This window comes from Mustelus asterias, chromosome 14 (genome assembly GCF_964213995.1).
Source record: "Mustelus asterias chromosome 14, sMusAst1.hap1.1, whole genome shotgun sequence".
NCBI classification, from domain to species: Eukaryota; Metazoa; Chordata; class Chondrichthyes; order Carcharhiniformes; family Triakidae; genus Mustelus; species Mustelus asterias.
In genome coordinates, this window is record NC_135814.1 from 55,413,587 (window position 1) to 55,435,273 (window position 21,687).

The 21,687-nt window shown below is 45.2% G+C and overlaps 1 protein-coding gene across 1 annotated transcript in view; it reads right to left on the reverse strand.

Annotated features, from left to right (window-relative positions):
- dnah9l (dynein, axonemal, heavy polypeptide 9 like) overlaps positions 1-21,687 on the reverse strand; it is a 509,143-nt gene that overhangs the window by 251,137 nt on the left and 236,319 nt on the right. The window contains exon 41 of the mRNA XM_078227708.1: positions 8,637-8,764. Coding sequence (XP_078083834.1) covers positions 8,637-8,764 — 128 coding nt within the window. The remainder of the gene's footprint in view (positions 1-8,636; positions 8,765-21,687) is intronic.

Here is a 21,687-nt window from a genome sequence, read left to right on the forward strand (position 1 = left end):
TCTGAACACTCTGCAGTTAGTTGCAAATGTCCCTACTTCTGACCTTATAATAGAGGAAAGGTAATTGTTGAAGCATCTGAAAATGGACCTAATATTCTATCCTGAATAACTCCTGCAGCAATGTCCAGGGACTGAGATTATTGACCTGCAACAATTGCAACCCTTTGTGCTATGTAGAACTCCAACTAGTTTTCTGATTCCCATGGACTTCAGTCTTGGTAGGGCTCCTTTATGCCACATTCGATCTCATTGCTTGAATTCAGCTCTTTGGTCGCTGTTTGGACTCGGGCTGCAATGAAGTCAGGAGTTGATTGGCCCTTGAAGAACTCAAACTAAGAGTTTCTATAGGTATTTAATTAAGAGTAGAGTTAACAAAGTGAGCATTGGTCCTATACAAAGTGTGTCTGGGAAATTGATAATAGAAAGTAGGGCTATGGCGGATGAATTAAATGGGTATTTTGCATCTTTCTTCAGCCTATATATAAGCCTAGGTAGGTAGGGACATGACTGGCGCAACTTGTGGGCCGAAGGGCCTGTTTGTGCTGTATTTTTTCTATGTTCTAAATGAATGGACAAAAATCTGGCAAATGGAGAATAATGTGGGCAAAAGTGAAATTGTCCATTTCGACAGGAAGATTTATGATCCTGGGGACATCAAGAGGAGGCCGTGGTGGATCATCCACTCAGCATTTCCAGCTGAAGATGATTGAAAATGCTTCAGCCTTGTCTTTTGCAGTCATGGGCCAGGCTCCCCTATCATTGAGTATGTAAATATTTGTGGAGCTTCCGCCTCCTGTTATTTGTTTAACTGTGCATCACCATTTATGATTGGATGTGCGAGGACTGCAGAGTTTAGATCTGATCTGTTGGCTGTTAGCTCTATTACATGCTGCATTCGCTGTCTGGCATGTAACTATTCCTGTGTGATAGCTTCACCAGGATAACACCTCATTTTAGCTATGCTTGGTGTTGCTCCTGGCATGCCCTCCTGCACTATTCATTGAACCAGGGTTGATTCCCCAGCTTCATGGCGTGGTAGAGCGGGGTTATGGGGGATATGCTGGGCCATGAGGTCACAGATTATGGTTGAATAGAATTCTGTTGTCGCTGATGGTCTCCAATGACTCATGGATGCCCAGTTTTGAGTTGGTAGATCTGTTCAAAATCTATCTCATTTAACATCTGAAGGTGGGACCTGGCCTCCACAAGGACTGTTTACTGATGACCATTTACTAGTGATCAATAACTGTAATGAATGTGGTGGGTGGGGGGGTTGTTACTACTAATGACACAATCCAGATCACCTACACTAATGCCAAAAGAAGATGATATAATGATAATAACAGTAATGTTTAATCAAAGCTCTCTTACAATACGCCATGGGTGTTAAAGCAAGTTTGTAAAGATCAAGAGGAGTACCATTTTTCAGCCCTATGTTTTTTGTTCAACCCAACTTCATTACTGGAAGAGAGGCATTACTGTAAGCAGAAGGGCTGAAAAATAAGATCATATCAATATCATAAAGGACCTAGACAGTAGATAATGAGAAATTGTTTACATTCGTGGAAGGACCGAGACCAGAGGACACAAATGATTTGGCAAAAGAACCAAAGATGACATGAAGAAAAACAATTTTACATAGTGAGTGATTATAATCTGGAATGCAGATTCAATTCTGGCTTTCAAAAGGGAATTGGATAAGTACCCGAAGAGAAAGCATTTGCAGGTATGAGAAAGGGTGGAGTGGGGTGGGGTTTGATGGGCCGAATGGACTCCTGGATTCTATGATTCTATTCTGTGGCCAGAATTCTTTGCTCTCATACACCCTGCCACCGCTGCTAGCGAGAACAGAGAATTTGGTGCTCAGCCAAGTCTTCATACACTGCAGCGGGGCAGGAAAAATCCCAGCTGTGGGTGAGGTCGGAGAATCTGGCCCTCTAAGTCTATTTTCTGAAGGGGAAGGAAAGGAAAAAGCAGGTGGTGGAAGAGAAGGAAGTTAAGTGGTCCCAACCGATCTATGGCTAAGACAGATGTATGAAGGATTGATTAACCAGACCTTTAGTTAAAAGCAGCTCTACAGCCCCAACAATAGATCAGATGCAAGAGCTTCCTGTCAGGATTTCGATTGTGTCAAGTGTAGTGTCAATGAGGAAAATGGCATCAGAATTTGCGTTTTGGTCATTGTGGATTCCATTATGATTCTCTGGAGTTCCATTCATGTCATGTGCTCTGCAAATCCTTAAAATCCTCTCGCATGAGTACACTGACATTGCAGAAGCACCACTGTATGTTTTTCTGACATTCTATATAGGGAGCTTTGAAGAAGCTGAAGGGAGCTGAATAATAAGTGCATTTCAAGTTGTGGAACCCCTTTGAGTGACAAATAAATGAACTCTATAAAAGTTGCCAATATGGCTCTTAGTCTTCTCTCATCGTTGTTCATCTACTACCACTTACACCTGCTCTTTTTAATTGAAACATTGAGCATGATCTTACCTGCCGTTCACGCCACGCTCCGACAGCAGCATGGTTGGAGGATTTGGTGGCCAGCTAAATCTCCCTTCACTGCAGCAGGATGGGAAAATCCCGCCGGCGTGAACGGTGATAAAATTCCGGCCTTAGTGTTTAAACCCATGTCTCTTCCTCACATAAGAAATAGGATCAAGAGCAGACCATATAGTCTCTTGAGCCTGCACCAGCACCTGCCCCACATCCATTTCTCTGCCATGGCTCGTGTGAGGGACTAAGACCTCACCCCATATATTTTTATAAAATATATGTGGGTATCCTCATTGCTATTGTGTAAATTTTAAAACTGTACAAGATCCATAAAATCGTAAGAACAAGAACTAGGAGCAGGGGTAGGCAATTCAGCCCCTCGAGCCTGCTCTGCCATTTAATACGATCATGGCTGATCTCATCTCGGCCTCAATGCCACTTTCCTGCCCGTTCACCAAAGCCCTTTAAACCCACTGCTAATTAAAAATCTGTCTATTTCCTCAAATTTACTCAAAGTCCCAGCATGGTTGAGCCTATGGGGGGAATTTTACCATTTTGAGTCTAAGTGCCGGATCTGGGCATCAATACGCGCCCATACGCGTTTTGCCGGCTCCGGCGCGATCTGCGCTGTGTGCGGGGCTTAGCGCTGGCGGAACAATCAGAGCTCTGAACTGCGCATGCGCAGTTCAAAAAAAATCTGACAGCGCATGCCTGGGCGCGAAAAAATAAGCCGAGAGCGGCTCTCTGACGTTCATCCTCTGGTGGGGAGGGGGTGTGTGTGTGTATGTGACTGATCATCCCCTGGGGGGGTGGGAGGGGAGGGGGTGTGACTGATCATCCCCCGGGGGGTGGGAGGGTAGGGGGTGTGACTGATCGGGGGGGGGGGGGGGGGGGGGGGTTGGAGGAGAGGGGGTGTGACGTCTCATCCTCTGGTCGGGGGGGTTCCGCTGCCTGTCTGCGGCCAATCCCTCCTGGCACCATCATTGGTACACTACCAGCCACAGCCATCTCTCCCGCTCTCTCACATCTGCAGGGAAGAGTAATCTGTGGCTGGTAGTGTGCCCGTGATGGTGCCAGGAGGGACCGGCCGCAGACAGGCAGCGGAACCCCCCCGACCAGAGGATGAGACATCACACCCCCTCTCCTCCTCCCCCCCCACCCCCCGACCAGAGGATGAGACATCACACCCCCTCTCCTCCCCCAGGAGATGATCGGTCACACCCCCTCTCCTCCCCCTCCCCAAGGGGTGATCGGTCACACCCCCTCTTCTCCTCGCCCCCCCCCCCCCCCCCAGGTGATGATCAGTCACACCCCCTCCCCTCCCACCCCCTCATCGGATGAGGCGTCACACCCCCTCTCCTCCTCCCACCCCGACCAGAGGATGACCTGCGTCAGTCAGAGAGCCGTTGCAATCTCTGACCCCGCTCTTCGGAGGCTGCAGCGGCGACTTCAGACTTTTAGTTTGCAGGTCGGTAACAGCGCGGACGCAGATCGGGTCAGAAGACGGTAAAGTGGGCGTTGGCGGTAGAGTTGGGCGCGCGGTTCATTAAGTCGATTTAAATGTATGCAAATGCATTGAAATTGTCGGGCCGCCCGATTTGGGCATGCGCCAGACCCGCGCCCAAATCGTGTGTCGGTAAAGTGAAGCAAACAATTTTTAGGGCAGTTTGTTTTAGCTCTTCCTCATACTAGGGAGGTGGATGGTGTGGTCTGAAAAGGGATGCTCAGTCATTCAGGTGGCTGCTGAGTTCCACTTCTGCTTCCTCCCAGTGAAAAACGACCCAATGATCTGATTCATCTATGTGTGCATTCACAGCTACAGTTCCACATCTGCTGATACATTGCTCACACATCACCACAGGACTAGTGAAATGATCAATATAGAAAGATGATGAACATGACTTGCACATGAATTGGATCAGTGAGAGAGGGTTGCACATTGTCAGCCTCACTCTCTCATCCTGACCTATGTTGGCCAGTAGCAAGATGAGTATAGGCAGCTGCAGATACATCCAGATGTGGATGACCAGGATCACCTACTGTGTCTTGATGAGCTCTATGCAGTTCACAACATGGTGCTGACCTGCCTTGAAGACCATTGGATCTTAGATTGGTCTCATTTGCCTAGTCCACCAATATCTGAGCTTGTCGAGGGTAGAAGGCCCAAAGGCTACCCTCACCTTATTTGGCCCATCCATCAAAGTGGTTTACTGAGGTGTGGCCGCTTTTGCAGGCAAACAACTACAGGTGAGAGCTGGCTGATGGAAAGGACCAAAAGAGGATAACCCATTCCAAAGAGTGAAAGGTGCTACCCATGTAACACAATTTTGATAGTATTAGATAGGAACTTTCAAAAGCTAATTGGGGGAGTCTGTTGGCAGGCAAAAGGACGTCAGGTAAGTGAGAGGCTTTCAAAAGTATGTTAACCAGGGTTCAGGGTAAGCACATTCCTTTTAGAGTGAAGGGCAAGGCTGGTAGAAGCAGGGAACTCTGAATGACTTGGGATATTGAGGCCCTGGTCAAGAAAAAGGAGGCACATGACATGCATAGGCAGCTGGGATCAAGTGGATCCCTTGAAGAGTACAGAGGGTGTAGGAGTAGAGTTGAGAGAGAAATCAGGAGGGCAAAAAGGGGACACGAGATTGCTTTGGCAGATAAGGCAAAGGAGAATCCAAAGATCTTCTACAAATACATAAAGAGCAAAAGAGTAACTATGGAGAGAGTAGGGCCTCTTAAGGATCAACAAGGTCATCTATGTGCGGATCCACAAGAGATGAGTGAGATCCCAAATGAATATTTCTCATCAGTACTGTTGAGAAAGGCATGGATGTTAGGGAACTTGAGGAAATAAATAGTGATGTCTTGAGGAGTGTACATATTACAGAGAAGGAGGTGCTGGAAGTCTTAAAGCGCATCAAGGTAGATAAATCCCCGGGACCTGATGAAATGCATCCCAGGACATTGTGGGAGGCTCGGGAGGAAATTGCGGGTCCCCTAGCAGAGATATTTGAATCATCGACAGCCACAGCTGAAGTGCCTGAAGATTGGAGGGTGGCAAATGTTGTGCTTTTGTTTAAGAAGGCTGCAGGGAAAAGCCTGGGAACTACAGGCCGGTGAACCTAACATCTGTAATGGGTATGTTGTTAGAAGGTATCCTGAGAGGCAGGATCTACAGGCATTTAGAGGGGTAAGAACTGATTAGGGATAGTCAGCATGACTTTGTAAGTGGAAAAATCATGCGTCACGAATTTGATTGAGTTTTTTGAAGGGGTAACCAAGAAGGTAGATGAGGGCAGTGCAGTTGACATTATCTACATGGACGTTAGCAAGGCGTTGACAAGGTACCGCATGGTAGGTTGTTGCATAAGGTTAAATCTCATGGGATCCAGGGTGAGGTAGCCAATTGGATACAAAATTAGCTTGACGACAGAAGACAGAGGGTGGTTGTAGAGGATTGTTTTTCAAACTGGAAGCCTGTGAGCCATGGTGCGCCTCAGGGATCAGTGCTGAGTCCACTGTTATTTGTCATTTACATTAATGATTTGGATGAGAATTTAGGAAGCATGGTTAGTAAGTTTGCAGATGACACCAAGATTGCTGGCATAGTGGGCAGTGTAGAAGGTTATCTAGGATTGCAACGGGATCCTGATCAATTGGCAGTGGGCTGATGAATGGTAGATGGAGTTTAATTTAGATAAATGCGAGGTTATGCATTTTGGTAGATCGTACCAGGGCAGGACTTTCTCAGTTAATGGTAGAGCGTTGGAGAGAGTTACAAAACAAAGAGATCTAGGGGGTACAGGTTCATAGCTCCTTGAAAGTGGAGTCACAGGTAGACAGGTTGGTGAAGAAGGCATTCGGCATGCTTGGTTTCATTGGTCAGAACATTGAATACAGGAGGTGGGACGTCTTGTTGAAGTTGTACAAGACATTGGTAAAGCCAATCTTGGAATATTGCGTACAATTCTGGTCACCCTATTATAGAAAGGATATTCTTAAACTAGAAAGAAAGCAGAAAAGATTTACTCGGATGCTACTGGGACTTGATGGTTTGAGTTATAAGGAGGTTGGATAGACTGGACTTTTTTCCCTAGAGCATAGGAGACTTAGGTGATCTCATAGAGGTATATAAAACAATGAGGGCCATAGACAAGGTAGATAAGTCAACATCTTTTCCAAAAGGCAGGGGAGCCTAAAACTAGAGGGCATAGGTTTAAGGTATGAGGGGAGAGATACAAAAGGGTCCAGAGGGGCAACCTTTTCACTCAGAGTGGTGAGTGTCTGGAACGAGCTGCCAGAGGTAGCAGTAGAGGTGGGTACAATTTTGTCTTTTAAAAAGCATTTTGACAGTTACATGGGTAAGATTGGTATAGAGGGATACGGGCCAAACGTGGACAACTGAGACTAGCTTAATGGTAAAAACTGGGCGGCATAGACAAGTTAGGCTGAAGGGCCCCAAAGAGTGTAGTATAGTTATATCAGCATGGTTTCAAAATAAGGAGTTTCCCATTTAAGACAGAGAAAAAGAGGAACTTCATCTCTCAGAAGGTAATTAGTGTTTGGACTGCTCCTCCATGGCGAGCAATTGGGGCTGGGTCATTGAATTTATTCAAAGCTGAGTTAAGACAGATTTTTGATTGATTGGGTCATGGGGACAGGCAGGAAAGTGGAGTTAAAGTCACAGTCAGATCAACCATGATCCTACTGCATGGCAGAGCAGGCTTGAAAGGCTGAAAGGTCTACTCCTGCTCCACTTTCTTACATTCTTATTACTGCTAGCTGAGTGATTGATGCATTGATCTTTTTACTTTCAGTGCACACCCATCAGTTTTCTGACTCTTCCTCAGACTAAAGAAATTCTTTCTCATTTGTTTCCATGAGTGATGCACTGAGGAGAGAACATTCATACCACCTCCAGCAATTCTTTCTGTATATTGCTCTACTTTGGTGGGTTTCTCTCAGCATCATCAATTGCCATCACTATGAATGACCTGAATTTATGTGACTCATAATGCAATCATATAAATTGGTGGATGATTTAATGTAAGTTAATATTTTTCTCTCAAACAACAACGCTTCTCAGATATCCCCACTAATGTTAACAATAGTGCTATTCAAACAAAAAGACAAACACAAAATGAACTGACATAACTAGGGAAATTAGAGGTAATCATTCTTCAAAAAGAGCAAGACAGAATATAATTGAGCAAGAGGTCAACCAGATATAGTGATGGGGGTCTTGCCTGCCAGCTGGAGAGAATGTTTCATCACCCATTACCTCTTTTAAGGAATGTTCGCTGAATTAAGGCACTTAGCAGGCCGGTGGTGGGCCTTCGCCAGGATTGAGGACCCTGAGATCATTAGTCCTGCCTGTCAACAATTGCCAGCCAATGAGAGGCCTGCAGCTCTATCGAATGGCAACAAAACTAGGGAGGTGGTTTTTGCTGCTGCTACGACACCCAGCCGAGGCAGAGGATAATGGTGAGGGGTTTAGGGAGGTTGCAGCAAAGCAGAGGGATAGCTCTCAGTGCTCTCAGCGGGCCCCCTTTCCTGTTGCCAAGACCCTAGTTCAGAGTTCCCCCCACCCTCAGCAGAACCCCCTCCCATCTCTGGATCAATGTCAGCAGTGGCAGGATCAGACTCTTAAGTTGGTATTAATTGCCCATTCAAACTTCTGTCTGGGAGATGCATTGGTTTACTGTTTTATATTTCTTTCTGTTATTTTTGTTCTAAATGATAAAATTAATCCTTTTTCCAATAACATTATTTTCACTTAATTAATTTATGTAACGGAGTTTTTGTTAGAAGTACGAAAAGCTTCTAGAGCTTAAATTGAGTCCCCTATGGACCAAAATGGCAGTCGGAATTATGTTTCACCACAGATCAGAAGTGTACCCTGGCCCCTTGATAAGGAGGAACAAGAGGAGTCTTTTTGCCTCACAACTGTTTCAGGTTCCTGCTGCAACTCTTTGGAGACCATCCTTTGTGTTTTGGGGAATAATGGTGCACCAGATTGAGGGTGGGTGCGAAAAGAAGGTTCTCCAGAGTTCAACCCCAGTGTTAAAAGAAAATGTGGAATTGTGCAGAACCGATTACTCGTCATATTTTAACAATTTAATCACATATAATCTACTAACCTTGTTATCATCCATTACTGTGTTGAGCGACTCTATCCACATAGGGTCAATATCTCCATCTAAAACAATCCACTTTGGACTCCCGTGAGCAATACTGGAAAGTTCCCTCATAGTAGTTGAAAACAAGCCTATTTGTTTGTGGGATCAAATAAACATTTATCATTGTACAAATATTTGTGGTTAAAAATCAGTTCCATGGAGACAGAAACACAAGAAGCCTCTTTAAGAGTCAGCAAATCTTAAAGTACAATCACAGGACATAGTTAGCAAAAATACACAACAATTTGTATACTAGTTCCTTCCGTACTCATTACCTTAACGTAAAACAACACATTTTACTTGTGCCTGGATTGACCTCAGCTGAACCTGGTGACACTGGGTTCAGCTGTTATAAGACAGGTGAACAGCACATCGTGCAACTGTCTAGGAATCACTACTCACTCAGACTAGGGGAAAGTGGTTGTGTAGGCACTGTTGGTCTTTAAAAAAAAACATTCTCCTGGTGTCCTGGCCAACATTTATTTTTCAAACATCATCACCAAGAGCTTATTATCTGGTCACATCTCATTACTGTTCGTGGGGCACTAATGTATGCAAAACTACTAGAATTGCTTACTTTATAGCAGTGACTACACTTCAATAATACTTAGTTCACTGTAAGGTGCTTTGGGATATCCTCAGGTAATAAAAAGTGATGTCTAATAATTTTTTTTTCTTCCATTAGCTTCCCTGGGTAGATATTCTTCAAGCTGGTGGTCAGCAGGGATATGATGAATGATTGGTGCTGTGATATAATGGTAGGGCAGATGCATCGGGGTCTGTGAGTTCTTCCTCATCTAAAAGAAGGAAAGATAAAGGAATGGTTGTCTGAAATTTGGAGTTTACATCCAGCTCACAGTAGGAATGATGTGAAGGTTTCATGGCCAAGTTTGCTGACAACTAATGTGGTAATATGGTGTGCAATAGAATGAAAAGCAGAAGATTTTATGGTCACAGAACAGCACATAATGGGCCTTAACCTCCGATGGCCTGGCATTTGAGTTGGATTGCCACTCCACTCAAAAGTACTTACCTCAGTGACAGGAAACAAAAGGATGGTTGTTTTCAGAATGGAGGTGTGCCACAGAGCTCAGCCTTGGGCCCTTGCTGTTTGTTGTACATATTAATGATTTAGACTTAAATGTGGGAGGCATGATTGAAAAATTTGCAGATGACATAAAAACTGGCCATGTAGTTGACAGAATGATATCAAGGGTTTGGTTGAGTGCCCAGAGAAGTGTCAAATGGTTTTCAATCTGGAAAAGTGCAAGGTAATGCATTTGGAGAGGGTAAACAAAACATGGGAATACACAGTAAGTGGCAAGATATTGAGCAGGGTTGCAGAAATGAAAGACCTTGGAGTGCATGTCCACAAGTGCATTAAGGTGGCAGAGCAGAGGACAAGAAGGTCAATAAAACATATTGAATGCTTTCCTTTATTGAGCGAGGTGTTGATCAGCTGATCAGTTGATCAGCACTCAGACCTTGGGAGACAGGAGGTGGTGGGAGGGAAGTCGGGAGTCCAATTTTGGGGATGGGGGTGGGCGGGGGGGTGGGGGGGGAGAGAGAGAGAGAGAGAGAGAGAGAGAGAGAGAGAGAGAGAGAGAGAGAGTCCAGCTTTGGGGATTGGGGGGGGGGGGGGTTGGGGGGGGGTTGGGGGGGGGGGTGGTCAGCAGTCATGCCCTGCAGGGGAAGGAAGTCAGCAGCACTTAGAAGTTTGGGTGAAAAGAGGACCTGTCTGCAGTCAGCAGCATCTATAAGAACCATCCAATCTAATCCAGCGTGTGGCTTCAGAGCAGAGCGATTGCATTCTCAGAGAAATCAAACGTTACATCATAGGAAAATAGATGTGATTGTTTGGTGAATATTTTGCTAGTTTATCTTCAAACCTCGTGTAATTTATTAGTAATTGTAAGATTTTATTAGTGAGAAAGAATAGAGCTAACATTGAGTCTGGATGGGTCAGCCAAACTCAAAACATTGGCTCTATTCTCTCTCCACTGATGCTGTCAGACATGCTAAGATTTTATTGGTTGTTGTAAGGTTTATTACCAGTAGTAAAGATTATTGGGAGTTCAGCTGCAGACACCGTAGCATATGAGGGAGGGGGAAAAGTTACCTGGTTTTGATTCATGGGCCAGTGTAATCCATGTGAACTCTTACACATGTCACTCCCACGGGTGCAGGTGGGGGGGATCTGTAGCTTGTAGCTTTTGCTGGAACTGGCACTGGCCACATTTTTTGACAATCCTTTGTATATCAGCATCGATGCGAAGACATCAGCATTTTCAACTTCGACAGAGCCAAATGGGCACTATGCAATTCTTCAAGCAATAACTCTGGTATGGTGAATTTCACAGTAACTTCATTGCAATGTTAATGTAAGCCTTACTTGTGGTTAATAAATAAATTTTACTTTAATGACCATTCTCACTCCGCAAAGAATTACACAATCCTCACAACTCGGCTCATGTGTCCTGGGCTGATGACACTTCATTTCCTCTGAAGCACTCTCATTCCGCTGTTAAATGTTTAATCTTCAATAACAGTGGGTCTCTATTAGCCCAGTACTTAATTTGTTGCATTGTTAGAGGTAAAGAATCCAGAAAGTTTTAAAGCCATTACAATCACTTGCGGGACTAGAAGGGGTGGTGTGCTTTCGGATAATGGAAGATGACTTAAGGTATATTTTTAAGCTGGCAAGAACAGTGCCCATTGCTGTACTCCAGCAAAAGCAATTGGCGAAATGCCTTATTCTCCTTGAAAAGCCCTAAAAACGGCTTATGGTCAGTAATGATCGTAAAATGTCTCCTGTAAATATATTAATGAAACTTCTTGCTGCCAATGATAACAGCAAGGTCTTCTTTTTCCATCTGGGAGTATCCACTTTCCGCATCTGACAGGGTTCTTGATACATATCCGATAGGTCTCTCAGACCTGTCATCCATTGTGTGGGATAACACAGCCCCAATTCCATATGGTGATGCATCACATGTAAATTGTAAGATTTGGGCGGCATGGTAGCACAGTGGTTAGCACTGCTGCTTCACAGCTCCTGGGTTCGATTCCCGGCTCGGGTCACTGTCTGTGTGGAGTTTGCACATTCTCCTCGTGTCTGCGTGGGTTTCCTCCGGGTGCTCCGGTTTCCTCCCACAGTCCAAAGATGTGTGGGTTAGGTTGATTGGCCAGGTTAAAAATTGCTCCTTAGAGTCCTGGGATGTGTGGATTAGCAGGTAAATATGTGGGGGTAGGGCCTGGGTGGGATTGTGGTCGGTGCAGACTCGATGGGCCGAATGGCCTCCTTCTGCACTGTAGGGTTTCTATGATTTCTATGATGATTAAATACCACCTTTTTAGAGGGGCCGAAATGTGCGAATAGGTATACTGACTGAAGTGCCTGCTTAACTTGGTTAACAGCCTCTTTTTGCGATGTTTTCCAACACCAACTCTGGCACTTCTTTAGCAGTATGTGCGAGGGTACTAGTAATAGTGATAGATTTGGGAGGAACTGCCCATAATAGTTGACAATCCCAAGAAAGGATCTGAGTTCTGAGATGTTCCTAGGGGCCAGTGCCTCTTTAATTGCTTTCACTTCGTCCTCCATTGCATGTAATTCCTGAGCATCGGCCCAATAACCAAGATAAACCATTTCAGCTGTTGGAAGGTGCAATTTTCTCTTTTTAGGTACACTACTGTCTTCTGGAATCTCTTCAAAACATTGTCCAGACTTGCCAAATGTTCCTCCTCAGTGGACCCTGTTATTAGGATATCATCCAAATAAACTACAACACTGGACAAACCCTACAGCAAACTCTCCATAGTTCACTGAAAGATGGCACAAGCTGATGAAACCCCAAACAGTAGACTTTTATATTGATACAGGCCTTCATGTGTATTTTTTTTCATTCATTCGTGGGACATGGGGCGTCACTGGCTGACCAGCATTTATTACCCATCCCTAGTTGCCCTTGAAGGGCAGTTGAGAGTCAACCACATTGCTGTGGCTCTGGAGTCACATATAGGCCAGACCAGGTACAGATGGCAGATTTCCTTCCCTAAAGGACATTAGTGAACCAGATAGGTTTTTCTGACAATCAACAATGGCTTCATGGTCATCAGTAGATTCTTAATTCCAGATTTTTAAAAAATTGAATTCAAATTCACTATCTGCCGTTACGGGATTCGAACCTCAGTCCCCAGAACATTAGTTGAGTTTCTGGATTAATAATCTAGTGATAACACGAGGCCATCACCTCTCCCTTTTGTGGCATTTGTATTTATGGTGACATAAGATCTGGATATGCTGTTTAGTTCTAACTGTTGGTAAGCATGGTTCATGACCAATCTTGTATATAACAGACTCCCAGTCAACTTCATGTACAGATCTGTTATTTTTGGAATAAGATACCTAGTAGTTTCGCAGCATAGTTTACCATCTGCTTATAGTCCTTGCAGACACAGACGGTCTTATCTGGATTAACTATTGGCACAATGGGTGCTGCCCACTCTGTAAATTGTACAGTCCTGATGATGCCAAAGTCTTCTAGTTATTTTAGCCTATCTCTTCTTTTCTACAAATGCGTAAAGCACAGGTCTTGCGATACAAAATCTTGGTGTGGCTTCCAAATCTACATGGATCCCAGCTTGCAATTCTTTAATCTTTCCAAGTTCGTCTTGAAATACTTCTTGGTACTTCCTAATAATCTCGTGCATGTGCCTTCTTTTATTTTAAAGATCTCCAATCGGTTCAAATTAACCTCCTGGATCCAATCACGCCCCATTAAGCAGGGTCCTCAGCCAGACAACACCATCAGCTGTAGCTGTGCCGACTGTTGTCTGTAACACACAGGGTGTTGAAGTTGTTCCTACTAACTCCTTTGGTATATGTAGCTAGTTTTGCTGCAGTGTTCATCAACTTTATGGATTGAACTCCTTTTTTAGATACTGGTAGGTCCACTCACTCACAACAGGAGTTGACAGCCCCGTGTCTACCTCCATCTTCAGGGCCAGCTGTTCACTATCAACAGTACTTTAGGCTATTTTGCCCACTTCCACATTGTTTAGTAACATAACATTTTGCTCTTCTGCTGGACAAAATGATGATGTGGAGATGCCGGCGTTGGACTGGGGTAAACACAGTAAGAAGTTTAACAACACCAGGTTAAAGTCCAACAGGTTTATTTGGTAGCAAAAGCCACACAAGCTTTCAGAGCTGCAAGCCCCTTCTTCAGGTGAGTGGGAATTCTGTTCACAAACGGAGCATATAAAGACACAACCTCAATTTACATGAATAATGGTTGGAATGCAAATACTTACAACTAATCAAGTCTTTAAGAAACAAAACAATGTGAGTGGAGAGAGCATCAAGACAGGCTAAAAAGATGTGTATTGTCTCCAGACAAGACAGCCAGTGAAACTCTGTGGGGGTTACAAATAGTGTGCCATGAACCCAATATCCCGGTTGAGGCCGTCCTCGTGTGTGCGGAACTTGGCTATCAGTTTCTGCTCAGCGACTCTGCGCCGTTGTGTGTCGCGAAGGCCGCCTTGGAGAACGCTTACCCGAATATCAGAGGCCGAATGCCCGTGACCGCTGAAGTGCTCCCCAACAGGAAGAGAACAGTCTTGCCTGGTGATTGTCGAGCGGTGTTCATTCATCCGTTGTCGCAGCGTCTGCATAGTTTCCCCAATGTACTATGCCTCGGGACATCCTTTCTTGCAGCGTATCAGGTAGACAACGTTGGCCGAGTTGCAAGAGTATGTACCGTGTACCTGGTGGATGGTGTTCTCACGTGAGATGATGGCATCTGTGTCGATGATCCGGCACGTCTTGCAGAGGTTGCTGTGGCAGGGTTGTGTGGTGTCATGGTCACTGTTCTCCTGAAGGCTGGGTAGTTTGCTGCGGACAATGGTCTGTTTGAGGTTGTGCGGTTGTTTGAAGGCAAGAAGTGGGGGCGTGGGGATGGCCTTGGCGAGATGTTCGTCTTCACCAATGACATGTTGAAGGCTCCGGAGGAGATGCCGTAGCTTCTCCGCTCCGGGAAAGTACTGGACAACAAAGGGTACTCTGTCCACTGTGTCCCGTGTTTGTCTTCTAAGGAGGTCGGTGCGGTTTTTCGCTGTGGCGCGTTGGAACTGTTGATCAATGAGTCGAGCGCCATATCCTGTTCTTATGAGGGCATCTTTCAGCGTCTGGAGGTGTCTGTTGCGATCCTCCTCATCCGAGCAGATCCTATGTATACGGAGGGCTTGTCCGTAGGGGATGGCTTCTTTAACGTGTTTAGGGTGGAAGCTGGAGAAGTGGAGCATCGTGAGGTTATCCGTGGGCTTGCGGTACAGTGAGGTGCTGAGGTGACCGTCCTTAATGGAGATGCGTGTGTCCAAGAATGCAACCGATTCCGGAGAGTAGTCTATGGTGAGTCTGATGGTGGGATGGAACTTGTTGATGTCATCATAGAGTTGTTTCAGTGATTGTTCACCATGAGTCCAAAGGAACTCATGTCTTATCTAAATATCTACATATACCAAAGGAGTTAGTAGGAACATCTTCAACATCCTGTGTGTTACAGACAACAGTCGGCACAGCTACAGCTGATGGTGTTGTCTGGCTGAGGACCCTGCTTAATGGGGCGTGATTGGATCCAGGAGGTTAACTTGAACCGATTGGAGATCTTTAAAATAAAAGAAGGCACATGCACGAGATTATTAGGAACTCATGTCTTATCCAAAGGAACGACGGCTCAGAGTCGCTGAGCAGAAACTGATAGCCAAGTTCTGCACACACGAGGACGGCCTCAACCGGGATATTGGGTTCATGGCACACTATTTGTAACCCCCACAGAGTTTCGCTGGCTGTCTTGTCTGGAGACAATACACATCTTTTTAGCCTGTCTTGATGCTCTCTCCACTCACATTGTTTTGTTTCTTAAAGACTTGATTAGTTGTAAGTATTTGCATTCCAACCATTATTCATGTAAATTGAGGTTGTGTCTTTATATGCTCTGTTTGTGAACAGAATTCCCACTCACCTGAAGAAGGGGCTTGCAGCTCCGAAAGCTTGTGTGGCTTTTGCTACCAAATAAACCTGTTGGACTTTAACCTGGTGTTGTTAAACTTCTTACGGACAATATGATGCACAGGGCTGGATTATTTATTCTGCTTGTACTGTGCTGACCCTACTTGTTTTCGCACTTGTGGTCAAATGACCTTTTCTTCCACACCCGAAGCACACTGCTTCTCAAAATGTACACACTTCACAGGAGTGGATTCCCCGACATCAGAACGACTCTGCGCTACTCTTTGGATGCTTAAATCTTTGGTATTTAGCGATTCTTCCCGCTTCTGCATTCAACTCAGTGCTTGAGCTTGATCATTGCACTCTGGTGCCACTCTACTTCCAGACTGATTCCTGGGATGGCGGGACTGATGCATGAGGACAGGTTGAGCCAGTTAGGGAATTGAACTTCGCTAGAGTTCTGAAGAATTGGGGGGTATTGCATAGAAACATATAAAATTCTAACAGGATTAAACAGTGTAGAAGCAGGAAGGATATTCCTGATGATGCAGGTGTCCAGAACCAGGGATCATTGTCTAAGGATACAGGGTAAACTTTTAGGACTGGGGTGAAAAAAGGTTTTCCCCCCCAGTCCTAAAAGTTTACCTTGTATCCTTAGACAATGACCCTCAGTTCTGGACACCCGCACCATTGGGAACATCCTTCCTGCATCTACACTGTTTAATTAAAATCTTCTTTCACTCAGGGAGTGGTGGGGCTGTTGAATTCGCTATCACTGAAAGTAGTTGAGGCCAGCCCCACTGGTGGATGGGTGGGGGTAGCCGGTAATATTGCGAGAGAGCTGAGAAATCTGTTTTGCGCCCGATTTCTCACCACGTGATCTTCCCGGCACCGTATATCCGAAAAGGGCCTAGGCTGATTGTAATATTTAAATTCAATGCAAAGTAGAATTTAAAAATTACAAGTGAGCCTGGATTGGAATTGTTCACAGAACACCGAACTGAGCATGTAATTGCGCCCTCAGCTGCTATCTGCCGGCTTTCAGCAAGTTTAGGCCCCGCCACCTCCCCTTGCTGGCAGAAAACAGTTTTGGCTTCATTTTTTTGACAGAGTGAGGTAAGATTCCATTTTCAACTCGCCTAAAAAACGGTGTGAATTACTTCAGTTTTCGTGTTCATTTGGCATTTAGAAGTTTTGGTAAGATTGTACCCCCCCCTGATGTTTTCAAGAAGGATTTAGATATATAGCCCTTGGGGCAAAGTGGATCAAAGGGTATTGGGATTGGGGAAAGCTGGGGTCAGGTTATTGAGTTGGATGATCAGCCATGATCATAATGAATGGCAGAACAGGCTTGAAGGGTCAAATGGCCTCCTCCTGTTCCAATTTTCTATGTTTCTATGTACTCACAGTTTCCTACCCTAACTGGTAGACCTCAATGCTTTGTTCGCTTTGTAATTTCTGGGTGTCCTTCTCATTGCTCTCTATTGTTGTCGCCATTACTGGAGTCTTCTTAAAAGTCAACGTAGACTCAGCCAACAGTTTCCTCTGTACAGCTGCATTATTTAAACCGCAGATCAATCAATCACTTAAAATGTTGTTTAAAAATGACCGTATAGATGACAGTGGCCTCAGGCAAGGCTAGGGGAGGTGGGGTCTGCTTCCTCATCAACACCTCATGGTGCCTAGACGTTGCAACACCAGCAAGTTTCTGCTCCCCAGACCCAGAATATCTGACGCTAAAATGCCACCCCTACTACCTTCCGCAGGAGTTCACCTCCGTTATCCTGATGGCAATTTACATCCCACCCCATGTGGATGTGAAGATCGCGCTGGACGAAATATACACAACTATGAATAGCCCTGAGACGAAACATCCTGATGCCTTGTTCATCGTGGCTGGGGACTTCAATCAGGCCAAGCTCAAGAGCGTACGGCCAAGTTACCACTAACACGTCTCCTGTTCCACCAGAGGCCCAAACATCCTAGACCACTGCTACGCAAATATCAAATATGCCTAACACTCTATTGCCTGCCCACACTTTGGAAAATCAGACTACAAGGCTGTGCTCCTGCTCCTGGCTTACAAGCAAAAACTGAAGGTGAGGAGAATCCATCAAAGAAAGTCGTGCAATGTTGGTCTGAGGAATCGGATAATCTCCTACGAGACTGCTTGGAGTCAGTGGACTAGTCAGTATTTAAAAACTCTGACTAGCTTGAACGAGTATGCCACTACAGTAACTGACTTCATTAGTAAGTGTGTAGAAGACTGTGTGTCAAAGAAGCAAATCCGTGTGTTCCCCAATCGGAAACCATGGATATCCACTGCTTTCTGAATTCCAGGTCTGAGGCATTCAAGTCAGGCGATCCTGACCTATACAAGAAAGCCAGATATGATCTAAGGAGATCCATCAAAGATGCCAAAAGACCAAGCTAGAGTCCCAGGCTAGCCACACAGACCCCCGCTGACTATGGCACGGTCTGCAAGACATAACAGGCTACAAGCTGAAGGCATGTAAAATCGCCGGCTCCAACGCTCCCCTCCCTGATGAGCTCAATGCATTCTATGCCCGTTTTGAGCAAGAGATCTGCGAGAGCATGCCCTCCATCCTGGAAGCCTTGGATGAACCTGTATCTGGGGTCACCATTGCAGATGTCAGAGCAACTTTCTCGAAGGTCAATCCACGGAAAGCGACTGGCCTGGATGGGGTACCTGGATGAGCACTCAGATCCTGTGCGGATCAGCTGGCGGGGATATTCGCAGTCATCTTCAGCTTCTCTTTACAACAATCTGAGGTCCCTATCTGTTTTAAGAAGACGACCATCATCCCGGTACCTAAGAAAGACCAAGCAGTGTGCCTCAATGACTATCGTCCAGTGGTTCTGACATCCATCATTATGAAGTGCTTCAAAAGGCTAGACGTGGCACAAATAAATTCCAGCCTACCTGAATCCAGTACAGTTTGCCTACCACCGCAACAGGTCCACAGCAGACGCCATCTCCCTGGCCCTGCACTCAACCCTGGAACACCTAGATAACAAAGGCACCGATGTCAGACTCCTATTTATTGACTACAGCTCAGCCTTCAACACCAATATTCCCACGAAACTCATCTTCCACACTCCGTGGCCTGGGCCTCGACTCCTCCCTCTGCCACTGGATCCTGAACTTCCTAACTCAGAGACCACAATCAGTGAGGATAGGCAACAACACCTCATCCACGATCATCCTCAACACCGGTGCCCACAAGGCGGTGTTCTCAGCCCCCTACTATACTCCTTATGCACCTATGACTATGTAGCCAAATTCCCCTCCAATTCGATTTTCAAGTTTGCCGACGACACCACCATAGTGGGACAGATCTCTAACAATGACGAGACAGAGTACAGGAATGAGATAGGGAATCCGATGACAATAATCTCTTCCTTAATGTCGACAAAACGAAGAAGATTGTCATCGACTTCAGGAAGCGTAGAGGAGAACATGCCCCTGTCTACATCAACGGGGACGAAGTAGAAAGGGTTGAAAGCTTCAAGTTTTTAGATGTCCAGATCACCAACAATCTGTCCTAATCTCCCCATGCCGGCAATATAGTTAAGAAAACCCACCAAAGCCTCTACTTTCTCAGAAGACTAAGGAAATTTGACATGTCAGCTATGACTTTCACCAACTTTTACAGATGCACCACAGAGAGCATTCTTTCTGGTTGTATCACAGCTTGGTATGGCTCCTGCTCTGCCCAAGACCTCAAGAAACTACAAAAGATCATGAATGTAGCCCAATCCATCACACAAACCAGCCTCCCATCCATTGACTCTGTCTACACTTTCTGTTGCCTTGGCAAAGCAGCCAGCACAATTAAGGACCCACGCACCCCGGACATTCTCTCTTCCACCTTCTTCCATCAGGAAAAAGGTACAAAATTCTGAGGTCACGTACCAACCGACTCAAGAACAGCTTCTTCCCTGCTGCCGTCAGACTTTTGAATGCACCTACCTTGCATTAAGTTGATCTTTCTCTACATCCTAGCTATCATGGTAATACTACATCCTGCACTCTCTCATTTCCTTCTCTATGAACGGTATGCTTTGTCTGTATAGCGTGCAAGAAACAATACTTTTCACTGTATGCTAATGCACATGACAATAATAAATCAAAGTCGTAATGCTCTGCAATCTGCTTTAGCTTTGCTACAAAGGCTGCAATGGTCTCTCCCAGGGGTCCTTCCTGTTGAGTTAAACTTTTAGCTTGAAGGCATTACTGAGGCTTTAGAGTAGTAATGCCCCTTTGCTGGCGCAACGCGCGCTGTAAATGTCTTTGTGTTGGGAGGATCCGGGGACTTGAAACTTTGAATCAAGTTGCCCATCTGGGTCCCACATGCAATAATCAAAATAACTTTTTATTATCCTCCCCATCTATTCCATTATCCCTAAAAATAAAAATTCCAACTGTACCCAGTTCTCAGTAGTCATGCGGAAGACTTCTAGCTTCCCAAAGAGAAGCATGCCTGCTCCCTATTTTCAGGCTTGGATTTATCCGATTCACTCTGCAGTTTTGCAATGGTGTTTTATTCATATTCCTCGCTGCAAATGGAGTCACTCTGATTTACCTCGTTGCCAATGTAGTGAATGCAAGGATTGGCGACCACCAGTTAGTATAATGACCTATAACAGTGTATTTACAAGCTGATAAATAGTCAGTGTACTTTCATAATGTTAATTGTTTCCAGCTCTCGGATCCACTCTAGCTGCAGAAACCCGTGCTCTGTACCAAGATCCTTACACTCTGCACCGAGATCCCCATTGACCCTCATGACCCTCCTGATCTACACCCCTTAAAGGGGCCAACTACTACAGTTAGAATTTAGGCACAGCAAGTGGTTAGGAAGGCAAATGGAATATTGTTGTTTATTACATATATAACAGTAGGAATATTTTGCTACAGTTGTATAGGCTTTTGGTGAGACTACATCCAGAATACCGTATACAGTTTTGGTCTCCTTATTTAAGAAAGGACAGAAATACATTAGAAGCAGTTCAGAGGGTTCACTCAGCTGATTCCAGAGATGAGAGGATTATCCTATGAGGTAAGATTGGATGGGTTGGGCCTGCATCTATTGGAGTTTAGAAGAACTAAGAGGCAATATTATTGAACCACACTAGATTCTGAGGGGACTTGCCAGGATGGATGCTGAAAGGATGTTTTCCCTTGTGGAAGAGACTAGAAGAAGAGACTAGAACTGGGGGGGGGGACAGTTTAAAAATAAGGGATCTCCCATTTAAGACAAGGATGGGAAGAAATATTTTCTCTCAGAGGACCGTGAGTCTGTGGAACTTTCTTCCCCGGAGAGCAGTGGAGACAGGGTCATTGAATATTTTAAGGCTGAATTAGATAGATTCTTGATTGACAAGGGAGTCAAAGGGTATGAGGGTAGGAAGGAAAGTGGAGCTGAGAACATAAAGAGGTCGGTCATGATCTTATTGAGTGGCAGAGCAGGTTTGAAAGGCCGAATTACCTACACCTACACCTATTCCTAATCTGTATCTTTGTATTTTCTACGAGCTTATAGATTGCAGTGAATGTTGCTGTGATGGCCAACTGTGCCTCAGGATACTAATTTTTGGTGGCTCTGACATCAACCATTATGAAGTGCTTCGAAAGGTTAGTCATGGCACAAATCAATTCCTGCCTACCAGACTGCCTGGATCCACTACAGTTCGCCTATCACTGCAACAGGTCCACAGCAGACGCCATCTCCCTGGCCCTAGACTCAATCCTGGAACACCTAGATAACAAAGACACCTCTGACAGACCCCTACTCAGACTACAGCTCAGCCTTCAACACCATTATTCCTATGAGACTCATCTCCAAACTTTGTGGCCTGGGGCTTGGCTCCTCCCTCTGCAACTGGATCCTAGACTTCCTAAGCCACAGACCACAGTCAGTCAGTGAGGATAGGCAACAACATCTCCTCCACGATCATCCTCAACACCACTGCCCA